At 49.8% G+C, this 24,234-nt stretch overlaps 9 protein-coding genes across 9 annotated transcripts; 4 read left to right on the top strand and 5 right to left on the bottom strand.

Annotated features, from left to right (window-relative positions):
* Positions 1-123: 123 nt before the first annotated feature.
* PEX2_063800 (uncharacterized protein) lies at positions 124-640 on the bottom strand (the record flags this gene model as incomplete). Its single annotated transcript, XM_016743651.1, has 2 exons — positions 124-363; positions 434-640. 2 exons carry the CDS (start codon positions 638-640, stop codon positions 124-126), a joined length of 447 nt encoding a protein of 148 aa, XP_016594716.1.
* Positions 641-865: 225 nt separating this feature from the next.
* On the bottom strand, positions 866-1,819 carry tpcM (methyltransferase tpcM; the record flags this gene model as incomplete). Its single annotated transcript, XM_016743650.1, has 1 exon — positions 866-1,819. One exon carries the CDS (start codon positions 1,817-1,819, stop codon positions 866-868), a length of 954 nt encoding a protein of 317 aa, XP_016594715.1.
* Positions 1,820-3,075: 1,256 nt separating this feature from the next.
* Positions 3,076-8,616, bottom strand: tpcC (non-reducing polyketide synthase tpcC; the record flags this gene model as incomplete). Its single annotated transcript, XM_016743649.1, has 4 exons — positions 3,076-4,359; positions 4,422-6,788; positions 6,848-8,252; positions 8,321-8,616. The coding sequence occupies 4 exons, from the start codon at positions 8,614-8,616 to the stop codon at positions 3,076-3,078; spliced, it is 5,352 nt and encodes a 1,783-aa protein (XP_016594714.1).
* Positions 8,617-13,135: 4,519 nt separating this feature from the next.
* On the top strand, positions 13,136-14,650 carry tpcE (Zn(II)2Cys6 domain-containing transcription factor tpcE; the record flags this gene model as incomplete). Its single annotated transcript, XM_016743648.1, has 1 exon — positions 13,136-14,650. The coding sequence occupies one exon, from the start codon at positions 13,136-13,138 to the stop codon at positions 14,648-14,650; it is 1,515 nt and encodes a 504-aa protein (XP_016594713.1).
* Positions 14,651-15,292: 642 nt separating this feature from the next.
* On the top strand, positions 15,293-16,645 carry tpcI (questin oxygenase tpcI; the record flags this gene model as incomplete). Its single annotated transcript, XM_016743647.1, has 1 exon — positions 15,293-16,645. The coding sequence occupies one exon, from the start codon at positions 15,293-15,295 to the stop codon at positions 16,643-16,645; it is 1,353 nt and encodes a 450-aa protein (XP_016594712.1).
* A 1,151-nt stretch (positions 16,646-17,796) lies between these two features.
* Positions 17,797-18,842, top strand: tpcB (metallo-beta-lactamase type thioesterase tpcB; the record flags this gene model as incomplete). The annotated part of the gene is made up of 2 exons (XM_016743646.1): positions 17,797-17,958; positions 18,027-18,842. The coding sequence occupies 2 exons, from the start codon at positions 17,797-17,799 to the stop codon at positions 18,840-18,842; spliced, it is 978 nt and encodes a 325-aa protein (XP_016594711.1).
* An 868-nt stretch (positions 18,843-19,710) lies between these two features.
* Positions 19,711-20,142, bottom strand: tpcL (anthrone oxygenase tpcL; the record flags this gene model as incomplete). The annotated part of the gene is made up of 1 exon (XM_016743645.1): positions 19,711-20,142. One exon carries the CDS (start codon positions 20,140-20,142, stop codon positions 19,711-19,713), a length of 432 nt encoding a protein of 143 aa, XP_016594710.1.
* A 378-nt stretch (positions 20,143-20,520) lies between these two features.
* Positions 20,521-21,098, top strand: tpcK (decarboxylase tpcK; the record flags this gene model as incomplete). Its single annotated transcript, XM_016743644.1, has 3 exons — positions 20,521-20,712; positions 20,831-20,973; positions 21,029-21,098. The coding sequence occupies 3 exons, from the start codon at positions 20,521-20,523 to the stop codon at positions 21,096-21,098; spliced, it is 405 nt and encodes a 134-aa protein (XP_016594709.1).
* Positions 21,099-21,282: 184 nt separating this feature from the next.
* tpcD (trypacidin cluster transcriptional coactivator tpcD) lies at positions 21,283-22,724 on the bottom strand (the record flags this gene model as incomplete). Its single annotated transcript, XM_016743643.1, has 4 exons — positions 21,283-21,338; positions 21,401-21,857; positions 21,929-22,444; positions 22,506-22,724. The coding sequence occupies 4 exons, from the start codon at positions 22,722-22,724 to the stop codon at positions 21,283-21,285; spliced, it is 1,248 nt and encodes a 415-aa protein (XP_016594708.1).
* Between the last annotated feature and the right edge of the window lie 1,510 nt (positions 22,725-24,234).

The following is a 24,234-nucleotide window of genomic DNA, read 5'->3' as shown; positions in this document are numbered from 1 at the left end:
CCCTCGGTGTATTAGACGACTACCATGCTAATCGGCGGCACATTTGTCCCGGTAAACTTCGGACGATTGGATTTCTATCATGTACTAGTAGAACATAGTATCTGTCTGTAATGAAAGTTGTATCTACTGGAAACCTCCCTGTTCCGCTAGGTGCTTTTGGAACAAGGGGAAGAAGTGGTTATAGAACGCAGAGTCCACCATTTCCTCTAATCTTTGCACCTTCAGTCCCTCCTCGGTCAACCACACAAAGATGGCATATTCGTTGGTCCATTTCTCCTCGGGAATCGGCGTGTCTGCGGACGAGGTTGCATACACTGCGGCCGTACCGTTGACCGCGTCGTGGACGATATGCTTAATATCCAGCTTGCCATGGGATTAATATCTTTTGATTCTTGATTATAGAATTGTAAAAATGTGTGAAATGTGCGCCTACCTTCCAGTTTGTCAACCCATTCACTAGCTTAGGATAGAAGAATTCGGCGTGGCTTCGGGATCGAGTTGGCTGTTGTAGCGAGTGAGGCAACAGTTGCTGCTCAAACTCATCGGACCAGAGGCCAATAGTCCCTTGGGCGTCGCTATCCTTCCATGCTGCGAGGAACTTGTCGATAGTGGCTCTCTGGATGTGGGCGGGAGCAGGCATATTGATGTATATAGTTAATCTGAATGAAGTGAAAAGTTTAAGTAGTTCACAAGTCGTCGGGAAATACTCATCCCATTTATATAGTATCTCTGTATATCTCGGGCTATTACGAACGGACCAACAGATTGACTGACCGTTGGAATCATTTTATCATATTTTACCATTGACTACTACAGGCTGAATACAAATACAAATTTTGTAAATCTAGTCAAAAACAAGAACAGTCTATTTCCTAGTGGCTAAAATGATGGTGACAGGAAAATAGCCCTCAACAGTCTTTCCGCCAGCCAACAACTCGTTCAACTCCTGGAACAAGTCCGCCAAAGCGTCCGAAAACCGCGAGATAAACGGAAAAGACCCAAAATGCTCCGTGACCCCCTGCAGATCCGTTTCAAAGGTCCATCCCTCCATCTCCTCGTGCGAGTCATGGTCACCCGCGCCGTAATCCGGCTCCTGATTCCAGTGCGCGAATTCTGGGGGCAACATACCTTGAATGCCTCCATGCTTCATATTCACATGGATGCGGACTTCGTCGCCAAACAGCGCCCGGTCAAGCGGTGCGACATTGTATTGGTCCTGTGTCCGTGCCATGATCTTGACCACCTGGTCCGGATCCTCAGACACCCGGAGCAGCTCTCTGCCCCCCTGGTAACTGAGCCGCTCCCACAGATCCTGCACCTGTGCATCGCGAAAGCGAGCGGGCCCAAACAGCGACGCCACAAACGTGCCCCCGGGCCGCAGCTGGCGCGCGATTGTCTCCATTGCATCGTGCTGCGGCTCGGCAAAATGCATCACGTTCGCCGCAAAGACCATGTCCATGCTGCCAGCGGAGATGTCTTCGGCGTCCTCCAGCGCGGCGGTGCGGAAGGTGAATCCGGCCTGGCCCCGGAGGCGGTCCTGGGCGAGGCGGATGTTATCGGCCACGATGTCGGACACGATGACATTAGCAAAGCGAGAGCGTAGTCGCTGGGCATAAGGCCCGTTCCCTGCACCGATGTCGTGGACGGTATCGAAATTGCCGCCTTTGGACTCGTGGAAGGCCCAGATGCGGTCCCAGAAGGTATCCGGGACTTGGGGTCGGCCGCGCGAATAGTTGTCCCAGAATTTGTCATCCTGGGCAAAGATCCGGCTGGAAGTGTCCATGCCAGGTGGCTGTGAGGTTGCTACCACAGTTGTCATTGTAGAGATGAAATATGGGTCAAACGCGGCAGACACCAGTGGTAGAAGCTGTGCAGTATGGCTGGTTCAATAATCCTTAAGAATCAACGTGAAGCTCAGTGTGGGAATCTACCCGAGGACCCCAACCCTGTAACGCATTAGGGCCATATTGTCTGCACAAGGGCGAACAAGGGGTTTCGTTTGTCGGGACATTGTTCGGGGTATTATTAATCTAGGTAGACGTCCAGGCGGGATAAAGCGCATCGGGGTAACTAAACCCACTCCGGATGAGCCTGCGTCCATCATCTCAATGAAAATGGAAAGTAGACCGGACTGAATTACGACCTCGTCGTTTAGTAGACAATTTGGTAAATGGTTGAATGCTGATATGTCCCCTAGAACTAGACTTCCGCACCGGCCCACAAAGCCCAGAGCCCAGCCCGACCCAACCCGCAAATGGGCTAGGTTTTGGGCCCGGCCTTAGGCCCACCGATAGGCAATAGGCCTAAAGTAGAAGCCTACTGCGGGTCAATTGGCCCCCAAATGGGCCCCAAACAGTACAAATATGCCGAGAATTCAGAAGTTGAACCCCCTTTCTGGGACTTTAGAATTACCATTCGTTTTACCCCCGTTTCTAAGCCTTATTCTAAAGGTAATATTTTATTAGCTTGAATCATTTGGAATTAATTACTAGTTATCGCTCTATATCACGTTTAAAAACGCGAGAAAGCGCGTCATTTAGATAATTTATAAATTACAGAAGTTCACTTAGACAGTAGTACTCCTATACAAATCCCAAAAATATATCTTGTTAAAATATCGATATTAACATTTGTCGCGACCTCTTCTGGCTTGATTCTAATTTTAATTAAAATTGATACTTATATAGCTACTATAATCCTAGATTCTGAATTTGAACTTTATATACCTAGTAGAAGGTTATAATAAAGCAATTACAGAGGCCGCCTAAGATAGGCTTCAATGGGGGCCTCATAGGAAGGTAGGGCCCACAGCCCAGTGGGATGTCAAGAAGCAATCAACATAGATGGTCCGTTAAGTGACCCTGAATAACCTCTAAATACCTAATTATCAATTAATAGCTTTCAGAAAGTAACGGCAAAATAATATAGATATATGCTAGTACCATCACTATCATATTTCACGAATATATGGACGTAATTTGTCAATCAGCTCGAAAGCGTAGCACCAAACTATAGCTTCATCAATCAATCATGTCTACCTTCAATACTAGAAAAATCTGTCCTCTCTCCTTTAGGCTAGCTGTAATACTCATCCAACCACTCCTTCAAATCGCCAATAGTTTCATAATCCAAAAACAGGCTCCCGCTGACCTTGACATCCAGCTCAGTACGGAACTTCTCTGCTATGACCAGCGACATGAGACTGTCAATGCCTAGCTCAGCGAACCCAGCTCCATCCTCCATATCAGCAAGATCTAAACCGGCCTCGTTGGCAATCAGCATGATGGCCTTTGCGGTGATACTGCCCGTGGCAGCGGCGGCCTCGATGGATGGAGCGGCCGCGGCATCTGTGACAGTGGGTGAGACATCTTCCGGCGTAGCGGCGGGGGGCTCAGTGTCACTTTCAAGGCCGGAGGCATGTCTAGGAAGGACCGGCTTTGGTGCTGGTGCTGGTGTTGGTGTGGCGGGCAGCCTCTTTGGTAGTGGTTGAGGGTTGGGCGGCTTACCCTCCATCACAGCCATCTTATCCGGCGGCGAGAAGAACCGGTTGAGCAGAATGCGAGGGTAGCGACGGAACTGGATCCCGTTGACGACTCCGACAATGGCCCCGTCTTCTTGCAGGACGTATACGTCGCCGAAGTAGATCGTCGGGTCCTCGGTTGTCGGGATCATCTTAACATACGAACGATACCGGGCACCTGGGATCAGGGGCTTTGCAAAGCGCATCGCGTTCCAGCCGGGGGTGACGCAGTAATTGTTGGCCGTATCAATGGCGTCGGAGCAGTTCATGATGAACCCCGCGAGGTGCGCGACGCTGTCGATAAAGTACGGCGGGACGGTCCAGACGCCGCTCTCTTTGGTGGTAAGCTGCACATCAGCGAATCCTTCAAGGTCATGTAGTACAACGGATTGCATGCCGCGGTACTTGTCCGCATAGGTCACCAAGTTGCTGGCGAAGAGGGTGTATGCCATGTTGCGCGAGAAGCGGCTGGCTCTGGCTTGCGTCGCCAGGTGCTCCAGCGCTTCGATCCGACTCTGGATGAGGTGCGCGAGGGGGGCCCACGACGAGAGCCACTCGGAGACATCGTTCTGGTAATAAATGTTGGCGGTGGCGAAGGGCTCATGAGCGTGGCCATCATTGTCTACGTTCTGCCAGGTCAAGTCGACGACTCCCGAGCCAACATCAGCCGTGGTAGCAGTCACGCGGAATAGCTGAGGGATCTTCTTGTTGGATTGTGCGACAAGACCCTTGGTGACTACGAGATTGGCAATGTTCATGTTGATATCCTTCTTAGCCTTGGGATTCAGCTTGCGGTGCAGATAGCTGCCGAGGGTGTATGCAATATCGGCGTGGATGGACTATAGACGAGAAATTTAGAAAGTTTTATCCAAAAAGGGTCTCGTAAAAGATGACGACTTACCGATGTGACGACACCACAGTTATTCATGCTGTGCCCATGAGCGGCAGCCAGAAGGTCTGCCTGCATAAGATCCGACTGGATGGTGACCGTACCAGCAGAGCCATCTAATCTCTCCTCGATAATCTGCTGCACCGTTGTGGTCTGAATCTCACTGGCTGGTAATGCTTTTGGCGCTGTCTTGGCTCGAGCCGCTTCCTTATCGGTGTCATAGAATGTATTGCCCTTGGTCAAACACCAATCCCCGTTATACTGCAGCCAGTAGTTCTTATCATTCCAAGCATATGTCGGCAGATCTAAGAGGCGGAGCCTGCGCTCAAACGGACGATGGAACTCGTTCCATCCGACCTCAACACCGGCCAGGTGTAGAGCAGCCATGCTCTCCGCTATGGTCTTCCAGTTATCGTCTCCACGGCGGATCGACGGGATAGCGAGCTCGGTAGACGGGATGGTTGTTTTTATGAAGCCGGTACACACCGGATGCGGCCCAATTTCAATCCAGACAGTGTCATCGCTAATAGTAGAAACCTTCTGGGCATTTTCTAGCGCAGAGAGGAAGTCAACTGTCTCTCTAGTGGCCCGGCGCACGTAGTTTGCATTCAGCGTCTTGCCGTCGAAAATGACTTTGCCGAGTAGGGGAGAGATCACAGGCACTCTAGGCTCCTGGAAGATGACACCTGTTGTTGCAATGGCCTCAAAGTCATCCAAAATAGGGTCCATCTGCTCGGAGTGGAAGGCAAATGCAACGTCCAGCTTGATACACTGGTAGCCGGCCTTCTGAAGGGAGACTGCGATATCATCTATCTGCTCCTTAGTCCCGCTAAGTACCGTATCTGATGGGCTGTTGATACAAGCGACTGTGTATGGCTTGCCTTCTGCGCTCTTGGCAATCTGCGCAAGAGCAGCCCGAACGGCCATCATATTGTGGCTGCCACTCTTAGACCTCTCCTCGAGCATCTGGGCTCGGCGTCCAACCATAAATATAGTATCACTAGCGGTGATAACACCGGCGATGTGCATTGCCGCGTACTCTCCGAGGCTATGACCGATAATAACATCTGGCCTAACTCCCAGGGAAGCCCAATATTTGGCCAGAGCAATCTCAGTACAGACTAGGGCAAGTTGGGTAATAACGGCAGAGTGGGAATGGCCCTTAGGGTATGACCCGTCAAGAGCTGGAATAAAGGATGGAAAGCCCTGTCCTCGAGCGACTGAGTCAAGGTGCTGAATACACTCTTGGAAGGTAGGCACATCGCGGTATAACTCCAAACTCATTGACTTGTACGACGCGCCTTGACCGGTGAAGCTGAATGCGATTGGTGGGGGGCCAGACTTTCTAACAGGTTTAATTGAATCCACCTTCTCCAAGATAGAATTCAGCTGCTTCTTCAGATGTGGGACGTTAGAGGTGGCAATCGCGACACGGTGCGTGTGATGATAGCGACGGGCATTCGTTGTGTACGAAAGGTTAGCCAGGCTAACATCAGGATGGACATCAAGATGGGCAATTAGGCGCTCAATATTGCCCGCTAAAGACGCCTTGACCTTGGCAGAGACAGTGATAATATGAGTCTGGCGCGGGTCTGCATCAGTGATATCGCGAACCGGCGCCTCCTCTAGGAGCATAGCGGTATTGCCACCCGCGGCGCCGAAATTGTTGACTGCTACTATGCGCTTCTTTCCAGACACCTGGGGCCAGGATGTCATCTTCGTTGGAATATGGAGATTGCGCTTATCAAAGTCCTGAGGGAACCGGGGGTTGATCTCCGTTTTGATGCCGATGTGTGGCGGAATGGCGCTCTTTTGGAGCATCAGAAGCACCTTGATTAATGCAGTGGTCCCTGCGACAGACTCGCCGTGGCCGACGTTTGCCTTAACCGCGCCAATATGCAATGGCTGGTCCTTGCTGCGACGCCGGACGAGTGGCGCATACACGTCTAGGATGCCCTGTATCTCCTCATGGTCACCGGCTTGAGTGCCGGTGCCGTGGAGCTCGACGTAGGACACATCCAGGGGATCGACGCCGGCTTGTCGAAGAACCTGACGAGATAGATAGGCTTGGTGACCGCTATGCGGGTGGGTAATAGAGACTGCCTCTGCAGAATGGTTTGTGCCGGCACCGAGAATGACGCCCAAGATATTATCATTGTCTGCTTCGGCGTCTTCGAGCCGCTTAATAACAAGACTTCCAATGCCGTCCGCACGGCAGTATCCATCGGCGGTGGCATCCCATGTCTTACACGCATTGTGTCCCTTGGTGAGGAAGTGGCCGTTGCACAATCCAGTAAAGCCGTCGGGGTTAGTCAACACGTTGACGCCTCCGGTGACGGCAGTATCCACGACACCGTTCCAAAGGGCTTGGCAGGCGACCTAAAGATAATTCATTGATTAGTCTCTTTCCTATGTATATGGATCAGTGCATATATTACCTCGATCGCTGCAAGGCCCGAAGAGCATGCGGTATCAATGCTGTAGCTGGGACCAGCAAACTTGAAGAAGTAGTTGATACGGCCAGGGCCAAAGGCTCGACAACCACCTGGGATATAGTAGGTGCTAACCTCTTGGCCTTGATTCACCTCACGATAATCATCCGCGGCTTGGCCGTAAAATGTACCGATGCGCTGCGACTGTGTGGCCGCAGTCCGGTTCCCAACATACCCAGCAAGCTCCAACGCCTCGTAGGCCGTGACAAGAGCCAAACGCATCTGTGGATCGACAACCTGAGATTCACGGGGTGACATATTGAAGAAAGGCGCGTCGAACAAACCAGGTTCATCAATAAAGCAGCCATACTGGGTCGTCGTCTTATTGAGATCCTTGCCGGTTGGATCGTAGTGTGTCTCCACATCGAAACGGTCTGCTGGGATTCGCCGCGAGACATCCAGCCCCTTCTCTAGGATCTCCCAGAATTTCTCGGTATTTGTCGCACCCCCAGGAAGTCTGCACGACATGCCGACAATGGCGAGCTTGGACTGTGCAGGGCTGCGTGGGGTTGTGTCTGCTGGCGCGACCTGGGTGACCCATGTCATAAGGTTGTTAACGGAGACTTCGGGGTTTGTGATACTACTTTGCAACGCCGTGGTCAGGTCGTTGAGAGGGATCGAGTTTCCAAAGCTATAGAGCGCCAGTTCCGAGGCACCCGTGTTTTCGAGTCTCTGGACCGCATCAAATACGACGCGGTCCCAGTAGATGGCCTGGGTGAGAAGCTCCGAGACTACAGCTTCAAACAGCTCAGTGGCATTCTTGGCTTGGTAGTATAGACCAGTGCTAGTAGAGTAGACTGGTGTCGCCGGCCAAGCATTTGTGCTGACTGTGCTCAGGGAGCTGCGCTGGACGATGATTTGAGTATCCCGCAGGCCGTAGACATGTGATGCATGGCAGAGGCCGCCATAGACTGGCAGAGGAATAAACTTGGAGTCGCGGAAGAAATCAGACGTATTGAACAGCGCATTTAACCTGGCTGGTGGACCGCTCACGGTGACCGAAGTCCGACTGACGGCGCTGACAAAGATTTTGCCGGTGTCGGGAATCCCCTGTGCAGAGTGGATCGTATCGAGCTCCTTTTGCGCGGCGTCTGGGTCCACATTATGAACGACATATGCCCACGTGGCTGGACGCTCTGACAGCTCACGGGCTTCCAGGTTTGCAGAGACACCTTGGACATGGGTGCCCAGCCGGAAGGCTAGGCGGACGGCGTCTGCCCCCGCACGAGGCAAATCAGCCAACGTCGAGGACAATGAGACAGCAGTCGATGCCAGAAGGCCGATACCCAGACCAGCGAGACTCGTGTTTGAAAATTCAGTCAGCAGCTCTTCCGGATGCTTCTCTGCATATCTGATAGCGTAGAATAGTTAGCAATGGAACAGACGTGTCAAGCTTTATAGTTTATCTATACTACTGACCCAATGTAAGTCGCCAGTTGAACGACAACTAGCAGCACACCATCCACGGCGCCGCATATCAAGCCTTCCCGAAGCTCTGTGTCTTCTGCCCAGCTTAAAAGGGTATCAAATGGTGGGATCAGCTCCTTCAACTCCATCGATAGCTGCCGAACTTCTTCCTTGATGACCCAAGTGGCCCTGGATATAAATTCGGCCAAAGTTTGTTGATCATGAGATTTGCTGTGGTTGTGTAGGTGACGGAATACGTCTACCAGGTCGTCCCTTGGGAATTCATTGCTGAAATAGACGAGCCTCATCCTGTGAGAGTCCCTGTCGGAATCTGAACTGATGGTGGGGGTATAGATGGGCATCATATCAGGGTATGACCAGGCTTTCTGACTATCAATTGATTGAAACAGAAAGAAAAAGCTATGGTTTCCAATATGGGTGAGTCACCTCCTGGGCCAGCTGGATACAAATGAGAGAGACCTCTAAAGACCGGACTTGTTTGCAAGAAAGGGTAGCAAATCGATTATGGTACTGTTAGAGCGCTTCTATTAAGCCAAGTCTAAGTACGAATGACCACTTCGGGGCTAACTACGCCACTCAGCCCCCAATTGTCATCTCTCCAATTCACCCGCCCCGAAATGCCCGTGGTTCATCCCGAGCATTGATTACTATCCGAGAGTCGGACCTAGTTGGCTTGGTGACCTCCCAGGAGAACAGATCAGAGACTCTCTCAGCACGCTGTTTATTGATATCCCTTCATCAGTACCACTGTCTCTACTTGACACCGCTTGTCCTGGTATTTTCTGTGTTATAAATCATTATAAGTTATTGCGTCTCGGCATTTTGCTCCTAGAATGATCTGTACTTTTTCCCTGGGCCTTAATAATATATTTACACGATTCTTTAGTCTATATCAACGGTTCAAATTAAGGACCTGTATTAGTATTGATACCAGGTGGTGGTGATGGCAGTAGTATGACCTCCATGTTATCATTCCAAAATGAAGATGAACATGCCTGTAGTTGAGGATTTTTACGTACTCGAAGTTCTTTCCTAACCTCTACCTATCTCAGCTCATGGTATTGCTGATTGTGTCAAATTAGCCCCAGAATAAACATAATCTTCTTTTTCAGATATGCACCCCCTTATCTCGACCTTATGAGTGTACATAAAGAACCATCCACAGGGAATTGCCCTTATAGTGCAAAGGATTGATGAAAGTATCCAACAGCTTGTAGTTAATCAAGAGAGAGCCAATGATTACCGTGGCGGCATCCAGGAAGTACGTATAGTCCGGGAGGGTCCTTGATCCGCACATAATCGGTCGTTTCGCCCGAGAGTTGAGATATGTACAAAGACGGTAATTTCTGGAAGCACCTATAATTGCACATAAAATTCCGATCATAGATAAGGGGGCCTAGTATAACTCTAAAGACGTATGGCGCGAACCTCGGGTGATTCGGCGCAATTCCAGCAGGATTCATTCTACTACATCTTCATTTTTCCGGCGCCGTTTGGGTATCAGTATGCACTACTAGTAATATTCGGGCCAACCGGGGGTCAGCTTGCTATGGGACCCCTAGATCGGATCTAAGGGTATACTTGGGGTGAATGTGTAACCTGGAGAGAGAGATAAATGGTATACTATTTTAGTAAAAGAACTATTAGCTACGTCTTAGAAGATGTAGCCCTAATATTTAGGTTTTATAGGCTATCCAATTTGTATAAAGTAATCCTACTACCTAACATGTTTCAACAGCGAACCAGCTACCCAAGCAAGTCGGCCACCTCAAAACAGACAGTAAATGGGGTATCTATATCTCAACATCCATGTTTTATTTTAGTTCCTTATTTGTCGATAGTCGATAGTCGTCAATAAGACTCATTAACATCATCTATCAATTTGAAAGATCGTAGAGGGCTACATAATCATCATTTCAAAAGTTACCCAAAATCACGTTGCTAAAGACTTGAGATATATATTTAGGAATCATCAAGTTACGAAATTTCTTCAAGTCTCTAAAAAAGAACTATACGGAGAAGTTTCTATAGAACACAGTTGTTGAAATATCAAGTCGTAATCTATCGCATTTACTATGCGTTTTGAGGTTGCTGGGTCGCTTGGAGGGCCGGTTCACTTGTGAAATAAATCAGTCCTACCTAAGGCTCTCAGGCCGTAAGGCTCTAAGGACCTCAACGCTGGGGTCCTGATATGGGTGTACGTTGAAGTAGAAAGATGAGGACACGTATATTATTACGACGGAAACAAATAAGGCTAGTCCCAAGGTATTTTCTTCACTGTGGAGCGGTGGGACCTGTCATCATCTCCCGCGCGGCCCCGCGGCCCGCTTCGAAAACTCACACGGGATTTACACTCTGGAGAATAGCAGCACGTGAGCGATTGGCCGTTACGTGTTCAAAGTAGATGATGAGGCCAAAACTAGCCCCAAGATGGTTATTCACTCGTCCGGTTAACCCTTTGCGCTACCGGAGGTGGATCCTTTTGACTTCCTACTTAATGTGATACAGCGGACTCCGTAGCCTTCAACCGATGCACTGCACATTCCCCCTTGCATTTGGGATATTCCAGTCCTCATTATAATTTCATGGAAATTTGGATGAATATGTAGGCGGATATTGATCTGTACCGCAGATGACATTTGATGTAGTCAAACGATTCAAAATTGGACATATACAGACCCAACCCAATGGACCTGATATTCACTCTGCAGAATATGGACTCATTGAATGAACTCCGCGGAGATAACCCGTTTTGGAAACCCTCGCGGCTTATGCCAAGAGACAATGGGAACGGCCCGTTGCGCTCTTGGACCTCTCGACTTCACATGTGTGTAATATGTCATCAGTACAAAGTAATATTTCTAGTTGGAAAAAAAGGAAAAGAAAATTCCAGTACACCATAGTCCTGGGAGCAAACAATAATTCCGCGCGGCTAAAATGTCTTAACGAGGAGGGATTTTACCTAGTCTTGCAGATTAACGGAATTCGAGATTATATGGCAACGCCTCTTCCATCCCCGCTCCTTATCTGATTCTCGCTGGTGGGGCCCCAAATCGCACCGGAATGCATGTAACTACTTTGTTAGGTATACGTTTATCCTGCGTTTCATCCTGAGGATCATATTCCCTGCAAGTGACATTGACGCCATTGGGGCCAAAAAAAGCGAATATCTCTCAAACCACCCGAGAATTGCATGCGCGGTGCAAGGCTTACTCCAAATCTAGGAGCACGGATTTTAAGTTAGGCAAAACGCCACCGGGGAATCTAGAACCGAGAGAGGACCATGTTTAGATTGCAGAGTTGTATCTGACATCGAGAGAACCGGTTTTGGCAAGATCCTGAAGGAGTTGATCCTGCGCTATGTATACATGTATTTGACGATCAAAGTATATCTCTAGCTCTAGGAGTATCTAGTAAAGTCTGACATTTGAACATTGAGAAGACGCATTTGTAAGCTACATGTTGAACCCCTGCCCATGAAGGAGTTATCCCTCCAGACGTTATGCATATAAATCCCGTACCAAAAATCGCTAGACAACGACCTCAGGGCCTGGCCTCCCCTGCGTGAATTATATATGGGCTCATAAAAACATCCAAGTTGTAAACTATAGTTGGGGCGTGCGGTTCTTGGGAAGATCACGGCAATTTCCCAGCTGTCAGCCACATCATGGACATTAAGGTCGCATCCGCCACAGACGCAACACTAATATAGGACCCTCGATATCAGCTTGGTGTCTGGGAATGAAGATGATGGTGTCAAATGGGGAACCCCCCGATGCATTCGGGTGGGTGCTATCTGTGGGTTGGCAAAGCATTGAGCAGGTGGCGAGCTGGGTGGTCAGAGTTTAGTGCATTTCATGCTCAAAAGATCGAATCGGGCCATGAAGGAAACTATCAAAATCCAGCCTTGTCAATGTGAGATAACGGTGGTCTACCCCTCCCTCATGATGAGCCCGGCATGGAAGCTGCTGTTGAGAGGGGTGACTGAGAGATACCTGCTCTCAGGAATACAACCACAAAAATTTATATAGCGACTCACATCGAGAGTAATAATAGATCTGACTATTAGCACCGGGATCAACTGATTGGCCATTAGTGATCCCCGCTTGGCGTAAGCGATTTTGACAGCTGCAGCTGCATGTCCGTTTGAGAGAGAGGGGCATTGGAGAAATGGAGTATGTCGGAGGTGGCAGCTCTTCCCCCGCAAAGACATGATAAGGAAGAACGCAGCTCAATGTTTGACTTTTCCTCTTCTCGGGAATATCCATATACCTCGCACATACTTCAGCTAGTCATGAACATTGTCGAAGAAAATTAAAGCTCTACAATACCGCGGTATTTGGAATTAATCGCAATACCAAGTTCTATTTTGAATCGACCTACAATTGGCCGAGGCTGAGAAAAATCGTGAAGTTATCCCGTGCTTATTCTTACGGCCCCCAAATTTGAATGGAGAGAGGGGCAGGCGAAGGATAAGACTGCATATGTCCGTGGTACTAATCACTAATCGCTAGAAGATATGACTCGCCAGACGTTACTGGGTGTTACCTAGATATTCACTACGACTAATGAGGCTGCTAGGCACTACCCTCACAGTCCTAGTACTTTGGTAAGTAACTCACTAGTCAAATGTCGAAATTATGACAGCGAATCTCTCCACAAGTTCAAACCTCGCTCATATTTACATAGGTGGCGACCCACTTGATGTTTCCAAGCTTGATTCCGACCTGTGTTGACCAACATCTACTACCCTGATGCTGCACTAGGGTAACTCCCACCAATTTAAAGCACTCAAAAACAGCAACAATGTCAGTCCTAGACCTCGGAGACCGGGTACTAGACCGTACCACGCCGCCCTCCCCTGTCATGACCCCCTCCCGCCCCAGCGCCGGGGGTACTAAACTGCGAGATAGCTGTCATGCGTGTGCCACATCCAAGATCAAATGCCCCAAGGAGAAGCCTGCATGCTCCAAGTGTGAGTCTCGGGGCATCAAGTGCCAATACTTTTTTGCAAAGCGCCCGGGGCGGAGGCGCGAGAATAGCACCGGCGGTCATCTAAATAGCTGCACCGGCAAAAATAACACAAGCCTCCACGCCTCCCCATCCAATTTCAAGCCTAGCACCGACCAGAAATTGCAGACCAATCGCTCGCGAAATGGAGACACAATCGAGTTCGCAGGACGTTCTCCCGGGGCTGCCCCAGCTCCCCCCATCGGTTTACCGGAGATCATCAGCTTCCCCGATACACCTCCAGACTTCACGATTTCGATTTCTCCCATTCCAGATACTCCTCTTGGAACGTGCTCTTCAAACCTCTTTTCCGTGATTGGGGACTCCAGTCTATTCGCAAATTTGCCAGATTTCGATACTGATATCGACGATATGGATTTCGTTATTGCGGATCCCTTGGATTTTGAACGTCCTCTCGTGGACGGTGACAGGGCCACCCGACCCCCGAATGACATTGGTTCACTTCTCATACCGGATGAGAGCATGGATTTTAGCCTTGGCACGTCGGAAATCAATGAGCTCGCCAGTGCCATGTTTACAGAATCATCAGGGGCACCCTCGCTTGCCTCTAGTAGCGTTCATACGCCGCCCATTGCAAGGTCGAGTGCGGTACATGCCACCACAACCACCAACTCACCATGTGGCTGCGTGGCGCAGGCACTTGATCTCTTAAAAACGCTTTCTTCAGCTCACTGCAAGAGCACCGGCACGGATCTAGCGCCCTCGTGGTCAAACGTCAACGATACGGGCGTTGCCAAGAGTGTACTATCCGAAAACAAAAACCACATCGAGGCAGTAAACAGCATGCTTTCATGCGTTTCATGCACTGAAAATGCCTTCCTACTTGCTATCATCTCCATGATCGGGCTCAAAGTTTTGGAGCGATACGCCAGCGCGGCACGAACAAAGGGTTCCGGCTCAAGATCGGGCAGCGTGGAGTCTGACACGGGACTGAGGTCGGCGAGCAGCATTATATCGAGCAGCAGCACGGATCATTATATGAGGGCGCTGGGCCGTACGTATAATAAAGACGGCGCCGCCAGTGGTTGCGTACCCGCCCGGCTGGTCCTCGGTGAACTGCACCGCGTGCAACGATTGGTGAATCAGCTATCAACAAAACTTAAAGGTCCTAGAGGGAATGGTCGTGGCCTGAGTCAAGAATGTCTTGGCCGCCACAGCGGAGTAGAAGATAATGACATGGCGGTAGCAACGTTCTTTTCCTCTAGTACGTTAGCTCAGATGGAGAGCGACTTGCGCAAAAGCCTTAGTTCGTTGTCCACGGATATCATCAATCGATTGCGACAAAATTAATGCGAATGGGCCTTTTTTATTTTTTCCTAAGGAGGAGGCATAAATAGTTTTGGACCATGCATTTCCCGGGGTGTTTAGAGAACTATTTGTGCTTGATATAGCGTGGTTAAAGGTAGAGTTTAGTAGACGGTGTATATAGTCATTCATCACTTCACCGACCTTTCAAATCAACCAGACATGAAAATTAAGAGCTATCTCATCTATGAAGCCACAGCCGTAAATACAAATCGCTGCACCCCTGCTTGCATGGTCTCCTACTCATCCCCCATCCCCCCAATGCTTTCTACCAGTCGAGAGTCTGTCTGTCTCCCCTAAAAATGGACGGGGAGTTTAGGGCTTACGGGCTGGGAAACCGAGACTCACACAGCATGATGTGCATCGGGGTATTTGGCTAATCTACTTCTCGGGCCTGTTTATTGGTCGCTGTGTGTCTCGTCCTCCAATCGGGTCAGTGGTGGTGGTGGCCTGACGTCCCCGTCTGATATCGATACAACCTATAACCCGAGTGCGTACTTTGAGTATAGGATGTCTTTTTCTATAAAAATAACATGACTGTACCATCATCAACCTTTGGCAAGCGTGGCAGCCACCTATCTCCTTCGATCCCATTATCCGGTAAATCACTCTAAATCAGTAGCGATCATGACAGTCGTGCAAGCTTCGCAAGTTAAATTGTCCCCCAAGCACCTAGGGCTTGGTCGCATCGACGCCGCCAGTCCTGTCGGCGTAATCGAGACCGCCAACGAGCTTCTGCAACAGAACCACGATAAATACCACATGTATTTCCGCGACGTCGGGGGCCACAACCACATCGCACACTCGGTGCTGACGGTCCTCGCCATGGGTGGCGGCCCCAAACAGCTGCAGCGGGCCTACGACGATGGATACGGCTACCAACGGCCCCTACCCCCCCTAGACCCGGCTATCGTCCAGTCCCTCCACGACCAAGAGCAATTCCGCGCCCGAATGTTTGATTTGGCCCAATACACCAACTTCCTGCATTTCTTCCAGACCGAAATCGACGCCAAGGGCTGGCAGGCCGTCCTACAGGAATACTGCTTCAGCCGCACACCCCTCGCTGAAGCCATGTTCTCCCAGCTATACGAGGGCCTCCTACACCCAATTATCCACCTCGGCTTCGGAATCGAATTCGAGCAACCCAGCATCATCGCCGAGGGCCTCGCCCATGCAGCCTCCCACGACTCCGGCAACATCGACACCTTCTTCCACAACGCCGAGCAGCTCGCGCAGTCTGGCTCTGTGCCTGTGAAGGCGCTCGTCGAGCTTTACGAGCAGGTCCGAGCCAACGACAAGACCCGTACCGCTGGCCGCATGCAGGACGGACCGTTCCGACTGCGTGACGGCCCATTGGCCCGCGCCATGGACGAGATTGTAGCCATCGCCGCACAATTCCAGATCGTTCCCGGGGACCAGGCAGAACTCGAACGCCGCACGGCGGAGATGATCAACTGCGCTGCGTACAGCGCGGGCGCAGCGCAAAGACCCGGAAAGGTGCGCAAGGTGGACTTCTTCATCATGCACGACGTGACGTGTTCGATCTTCCTTAGCGTGTTGATCCGCCAGGCGTGGATTTCCCTTGAGGACCGCGCGCGACTGGTAGAGTGGAAGACGCGGCTGGACCTTGCGTGGTACGCGGCCAATGGGGCGGCGGAGCTACGTTTGGAGGACATCGCGGGGTACGAGCCGACGGCGAGTAAAGGGATGGACTGGCAGGAGCTGTATGCGGCTGTTAACGAAGTGCATGACGATGGACACATTGCCAAGTTTGTGCGGGCGTTGAAAAATGGGGAGGAGGCGTCGAGCTCGTTTGAGGGTGAAGGGGGGGATTCGTTTCCGGTCAAGGGTGAGCTATGGTTGAGGATTGCGCAGATGGGGTACGATACTACAAAGGATGGTGTGGACAATAGTGATAAATGGGTTTGGGGGTCTGGGTTTGATCTGGCCTGGATGAAGGTGCCGGAGTTGAAGGAGTAGAATGTGGTCTGTTGGTAGTACAATTTGCCAGAGGTCCTTATTCTTGATGTAAACATGATGATGTTCCAAGGCTTGAACGTTATAGTATACACAAAGAGAGTATCCTCCTCGCTGTTCTAATCTAACCTTTAGTAATAACAGCCCGAAAGCAAACCTTGCCACTTGTTGGAATTTCTGTGGAATCGGGCAGTAGGCAACGTCACGTAATCGTAGGACTGCTTGCTGAGTGTGATACTTAAATTGCCATATCCCTGAATTGGAGCCTTTGAGTGATTTGCTGACACGAAGTCTCCTATTGGTGCTATCCGAACCCCTTCGAATCGGGATAACTTGTTGAAGATATGAATTGTGGTTTCAAAGTCAAGCATTGCTTATGCATATGTAGATATCCTTTGTTTTTGGACTCAATAGCCCCTTGATAGGCCTCTTGAGCCACTTCCATGACTCTAGATTCATCAACCTGAACCTTCTTTTTGAGATTACCATACGATTTCAAGGATTATAGATGTGCATATTTTTAGAAACTGAGACTCTTGATCATTAGAATTAGAACTACACTACTCCGTACAAAAAGTAGCGCTGTGACAGTTCGCGTGTAATAATGATATATCTGCCTATTCTGATACCCCTCAACATTGGTCTAGATGCAACTGTCTACAATGGGGATGGAGGAATAAAGAATTGGAAAAAGAAACACGCTGGGATAGCTTGGGACACTGGCTCAGATATAAAACCTACGAACTTGCCTACTACTCTGGGGGCGCGAGCGAGTGTGTAAAATGTCTAGCTAGAGACCATGCTGGCGATTAATAGGACTGATTCTACGATGGGCAGGGACGTGGTATCTACAAAAAGAATACTACGTACTACGAGGCCCACTCTTTATTCTTCTCGCTCCGGACCTCCTTTAGTAATAGGATATCTGACATGCATTAAAATCCAGTATCTCCGTTGTGCACGAATAGTAATTGCACCGCGTATATGATCTTTAGCATTGACATGATAATACTAAGACTCTTTTGTCCGATGTCCGATGCCGGAATCGACCCGAAGACCTTTTCGGTACAAATATGATATACTTCAAATGGTGCATACCGAGCCTCTCTATCACAGTGACCATAAACCCAACCAACAGTGTAGCAACTCTCATCATGGCGCCCGGGGAAGGAGGCTACCGCCAGATAAACAAGGCTCTCAACATATGCGTTTTTGAAGATTACCTAGAGAGCCAGCAGAGATGTCTGCCCACACTGCTTGATGTAGACGAGCTTAGCCCGCGAGTTATTCGAATCCTCGGTCAGAATCCAGGAAAGGTAAGCTCTATCTCTCTCTCTCTTTCAAACTCTAGCAGGGACGAAACCGGGCTAATATATTCGAACAGTTCACTCTACAAGGAACAAACACATTCATCGTAGGGACGGGTCCCGAACGCCTCCTCATCGACACCGGCCAAGGCATCCCAGATTGGGCTGATCTGATCTCTCGCACTCTCTCGGCCAGCGGAATTTCCCTCTCACACGTCCTTCTCACCCACTGGCACGGCGACCACACTGGCGGGGTCCCCGATCTCATCCGCATGTATCCGGATCTGGTCTCGTCGATATACAAGCACACGCCGAGCACCACGCAGCAGCCGATCGTAGACGGTCAGATCTTTCGCGTGGAGGGTGCCACCGTGCGAGCGGTGCACACACCGGGTCACACCGACGACCATATGTGCTTCATCCTCGAGGAGGAGTCCGCCATGTTCACGGGCGATAATATCCTTGGCCACGGCACCTCTGCCGTGGAGCACCTGAAAACGTGGATGGAAACGCTGCGCAAGATGCAGGCCCAGGGCTGTAGACAGGGCTACCCAGCACACGGCATTGTGATTGCCGACCTGCGGGCCAAGATAGCCGGCGAGCTGGCGCAGAAGCTGCGGCGCGAGCGACAGGTCTTGAAAGCGCTGGTGCAGACCAAGCGCGACGAGAGAGGCGCCGGTCAGGGACAGGGACGAGGCAAGGGCAGCGTCACTGTCCAGCAGCTCGTGGCGGCTATCTATGGGGAGGGAGTGGAGGCCGGGCTTAGGGAGTTGGCGCTGGAGCCGTTCATGGACGAGGTTCTGCGGAAATTAGCCGAGGATGGGATTGTGGCATTTGAGGTGAGAAAGGGAGTGAAGAAGTGGTTTGCGCTTGAGGAGTTTAGAACCAATTAAGACTACTGAACTAGCTAGGGCATGGTGGTTTGTTATTTCAGATTTATCTATTAGAGAAGGTAGTATAGTTCAGAAAAATCATTATTCTACACATATCTTATCATACTCCCTAGTTCCTAGTTCCTACTCCCGACTGTTGGCGTTGGTATGGTGTGGTTTTGTTATTGCTGGATCTAGACTAAATAGGGGCCCAAAGCCCAACCAGCAGTGGGCTATGGGCTATGATGGGCTATCGATAGGGGCCCATAATAGCCCATCATGACCCATTAAGGGGTCTTGGCGCTTATAGACCGGCGTCTTATAATCGCTATGTTCTGGCCTTATACTTATTGTATAGAGTTCAAATATAATTTTCAGATTTACGATAGTGGTATAAGTATATATTTCAATTTCAAACAAAATCTAACTAGTAGAGGTCGAGATATCGCGAACAAAAGGTTAATATTAATATTTTTATATAATTAGGACTCATACGGGATTAATACCACTTTCTAAGTGAACCTCTCTAATTTAAAATTTATCTGAATAACGCGTTTTCTCGCATTTTTAAACGTGATATATAAATCTAACTACTCATTAAGTATATATCAATTAAAATAAAAATAAATATTACCTCGAAATAAGAGCTAGAAACAGGGTCTAAACATAAGGTAATTAATTTTGCTAATTTGCATTGTTCGTTCAGTGCCAGTTGGGCTATGGGCTTTGCGGGCTTTGCGGGCTTTGCGGGGGTCTAGCTGGATTGACCCGCACGTCAGCCAACGTGCGTTCCCCTCTTCATTAGGTATGCAGCCAAGATAGATGACGCCTTATAATAACCCGATGCCATTACCCCGAAGACAAGGAACATCGGGTTATTGATTTCCGATTACACCCCCAGGTCATGCAGTAACCCCCGGAACCCCACGATTGCTCCGAGAAGAGGGAACAGCGACCGAGTAACATGCAGCCAAGACCATGTCACCACGAGCCGCCGCACGGCCCCTAAGTCCTCCGCCGTCTCGGACGACGCTTTCTCCAGCCCAAACAACGTGTTGTTGGTGGGCGTCATTAGAACCCAGGTGAAGGGCACCATGGCTAATGTGGTCACGCCTGCTGCCGCGTAGGTAGGCCAATGCTTCCTGTTCGCAGCGCGTTTGTTCAAGGTGATATAACCATAAAGGCCGCAGGTGGCAATGCACATCGCCGGGAGGATGATATGGCCGTAGTAGTAAGTCCGGGCCCATTGGCGGACAAGGTGGCTGGAGGTGTCGTCAGTGTCGAGGAAGACGGGGACTGCGATAGCTGAGAGGCACAGCATGGCGCCTGTTTGAATCAATGAAATATGTCAGTAGGGATTTTGTTTCAAGGATAGAATCATAGCTGCTTGCCTGACAGTGCAGAGCCGGTAATTACAGCTGTCGCTTGCACGCCAATCTGGGTCGGGGCCATGGTTTCCGATCTAAGAATGAATGAATGAATTGATTTAAATTGCGTACACTTGATCACGAGCAGCAGCCATGGGCAATGAGTTATAGGTTTCAGACTCCCAGTCTCGGTCCGAAGAGTCGCACGATGGCTTGCATATCTCGGGAGGAATCAGAGAATCATGCCGGGGCTCTTCCTCTTTTCCACGCCCTTTTCCAGGATCCATCCTTCATCTCACTTTTTCGTGCCCCTTGAACCTGAGGAACTAATCATGACATTCGTTGAGCCCGAAATCCTGGAGCAGCCGTCTGGCGCAACAACCGGCATGTATCTCTGTCTGACCATCTGCGGGTATCGCAAGCCTGGCATGAGTGAGGAAGACTACCGCAACCACATGGTGAATATCTCGGCGCCAATGACTAAGGGCCTAATGGTCAAGTACGGGGTGAAAAGGTGGACTCAGGTAAGTTCCTAGGAGCTGTCGATGATATTTGCTCGTCTTGCCCAGTCGATTAAGATATATTTAGATTCACAACTCAAGTTCAACTCGGGCCTTGATGCCGCAGCTATTTGACCCACAGATGGCCAATGTTGCCGACTTTGACTGCTTCAGCCAGGTAGTGTTCAAGGACATTGATGACTACAAACGGATGAAACAAGACCCATGGTACAAGGAGCATCTTGTTGGTGATCACGAGAAGTTCGCTGATACCAAGAGGAGTATGTGAGTATTTGATGTTCCTCTCACTCAACATGATCATCTTATTGATCCAATGTAGGATGACTATAGGTTGGGTTGAGGAGTTCGTGAGAGATGGGAAGGTCGTTGATGGCTTCAAGGACTGCTAGTGGTCGATCGAGGTACAGATCGCGGTGGTTATTTCATCTCACTGAAAGCAGTTTATAGGCTACTAGATATAACTATCTGTAAGTAACTACCGATGTACTCTCCAGAGTATATGTAGACGAATGCGAAGGCTTTCATTAAATACAATAAGCTTCATGTTTAATAGTAAGACCTATAATCAAGCTATTAGGCGAACGCAGCTGCTTCGTGATAACAAGCCTCCCAAGGCCATCCCGGATTGTCTGTATCACACTTATCAACTCCGTAATTTCCATTTCACTTTCATTCGCCAGCTGGAGCATACTGAGGTCGTGCGCCCGCGCCACAGCCTCCATTATAGGATCTACGAGGCTCCCAGGCTCAGGAAGCAGATTTGCCGTAGGGATGAGCAAGATACCACCGCTGGAGCGGAGGACGCCCAGGTAATCTTGCAGTTCAGCCCTGACCATAGCTATCCGGTCGATTGCTTCCGCCCCCGCAGAAGAGCTCAGGTGAAGAATGTAAACAGCCGCATCTATCACCGGCTGAGGCGTACCCGCCGCGCGGTATGTGACGGTGATGCGACCGCCGGCCGAGCTAGGTCGGGAGCTGGAGCTGGAGCTAGAATCTGATTCCACACCCCCCATCATCTCAATCAGTCGCAAATGCTCGAGATTATGCAGTGATGAGGATGACCGCGTGTGAGTAATCTGCACGATTATGCGCAGAGTTGGGAATTCTTGGGCGAGATGCTGCGCCATGATCGTCGACTGGGCACCAACCTAATATCCGATGTTAGGGTGGTTTGATTCAATTTAATCCACAGGTGCAAGTTGCTCTAATTCGCTCTTACTTCGACGATGAATGCGTTACCAAGGTTAGACCATTTCAGTTGCGAAAGCATCCCCGCGATTTCCTTCTCCTGATGCAATCCCACCGCGTGGCGCAGATACGCCGACCATTGGCGGCCCAGCTTCGGCTGCTCCTGTATCGCGACCCCAAACGGCTGGATCGTACGCAGCGCCAGACTATACGCTGTCTCTGACGGGTTGCGTGAGCTTCCGAAGCGCTGCGTCGCCGTCGGCATCTGTAACGCCGTCGGGGCGGCCACATCGGCCATGAAAACCGCGGCGTCGAGCCAGGACTGGTTGGTGACAAATTGGGCTGACAAGGGGGTGTGAGACACATAGTTTGTGATGGGCTCCTGAAGAATCCCCGATGTCGCCACGAGGCGAATGACGCGGCCTAGCTGGATTTCTGAAACCCCTGCAAGGTCCGCGAGGTCCTTGATGGCCATGCTCTCATCCGGCGGGATGCATGCCAGGATCTGGAATTCCGCAAGCCACTTAAGGCAAGCCACGATCTCGACCTAGAGTTCACCATCATCAGAGGGGGAATGGATATAGAGGAGCAGAAAATAAATTGCAAACCTGGCGAGCAAGATCCTGCAGCAAGTCGACTGGCCCATCAAGTACTGCTTTCATTTTCGCCATACTGGCATAAATTCCCGTTTTGGCTTTGCTGGGCTCCTTTTCCGCGTCCGAGTTGACCCCAGAAGATTGGGTGTCGCGACGACGACGCTCGATATGGCTCTTGATCGCAGCGGCGAGTTCGTCGCTCCGCGCTTCGAGTTCCATCAATTCGTCCATTACGGCGGTCAGCACTGAAATACCAGGGTAGGGAAAGGATTATGTCTTCTCAACTTGGTAGATATAATCTCGAGAACTGGGATCGACCATGTTTCCGCCCCCAATTTACAAAGTCCCGGTGCTAGAGCGTCCCCAAGATATATGCATGCCGAGGTTTCCTAAATGGGGCGAGACTAGACAGCCGTCAATTTAGGTGTGAGATTGGTGTTGCATAGGATTGGCCGAACATCAGCTTTCATATTATCTCGGTACATTGGGAGCCATTCGCAATTTCGGAATAATGACGATTTACTGCTAGTCAGCTTGAGATTAGCTTATGTACTTGTCTGTTGAGTGCAAAAAATAACAAACTCATGTTATTATAACATATAAGTTTATGTAAGTTTACAACTTATCTTTACCAAATTAAAATAAAGTAAAGTAAATATTTCAGTACGAACCAGTTGCGTCCTCTGGGGGCAGTGGGATATATTAGAGAGGAGGCCTAGGCTATTTGTCACATTTAATATATACTATTTAATAGCTTTAATAAAGTTAATTATAAATAACTTACCTATTCCGTTGTGGTTCTATAGTATTCAGAACCTCTCCAGTACCCTGAGAGAGCTTATTAATAGTGCTAAAGTAATTACGTGGTTTCTTAGGGGGCGCTCTTAAAAACTTAGTTTAAGGGGGCGAATCCGGTTTTCTTCTACTACTAGCGATAACCATCCTTCAATGCCCATAAAAATAGGACTTAAATATGGGGCCGGAAGTTAGGAAAGTATATGAACAGCTTTAGGAGCCTCACAGCCCTTAGTTGGCGAGATAGATAGAACAAAAATAAGATCTGAGCAAAAAGAGTTGTTCCTATCCCAGTGCTATAAGCGCTATAAGCATTCCATAGGGAATGATTCAAGATTCAAGTTCAGCTTCCTTCTGCTCCAGATACCTAACAGTTTCCTCATTACCTTCACACAATCTGGCTGTAAGAAGAGCACCGGCAATGCATCCATTTGGAAGTAGAAGATTCAGGTCTGCATGGGCCTGCTCCACAAGATATCTCACTGCCTCTAGGCCACCATATCTAGCAGCAGCAGCAGTAAGAGCACTTCCATATTCCCCAGCTTGAAGTGGGAGGTTCACATCTGCATGGGCCTCTTCCACAAGATACCTCACTATCTCTAGGTTATGAGCACCAGCAGCAGCAGCAAGGGCACTACCATATATCCCGGCTTCAAGTTGGAGGTTCACATCTGCATGGGCCTCTTCCACAAGATACCTCACAACCTCTAGGATATCAGCATCAGCAGCAGCAGCAAGGGCACTACCATATATCCNAGCAGCAAGGGCACTACCATATATCCCGGCTTCAAGTTGGAGGTTCACATCTGCATGGGCCTCCCCCACAAGATACCTCACGATCTCTAGGTTATGAGCACCAGCAGTAGCAGCAAGGGCACTACCATATATCCCGGCTTCAAGCTGGAGGTTCACATCTGCATGGGCCTCCCCCACAAGATACCTCACG

The sequence above is a fragment of the Penicillium expansum genome (assembly GCF_000769745.1).
Source record: "Penicillium expansum strain MD-8 chromosome Unknown contig210, whole genome shotgun sequence".
Lineage (NCBI taxonomy): Eukaryota > Fungi > Ascomycota > Eurotiomycetes > Eurotiales > Aspergillaceae > Penicillium > Penicillium expansum.
The sequence above is the reverse complement of the archived record's forward strand: the minus strand, read 5'-3'. Positions and strand labels throughout refer to the sequence as shown.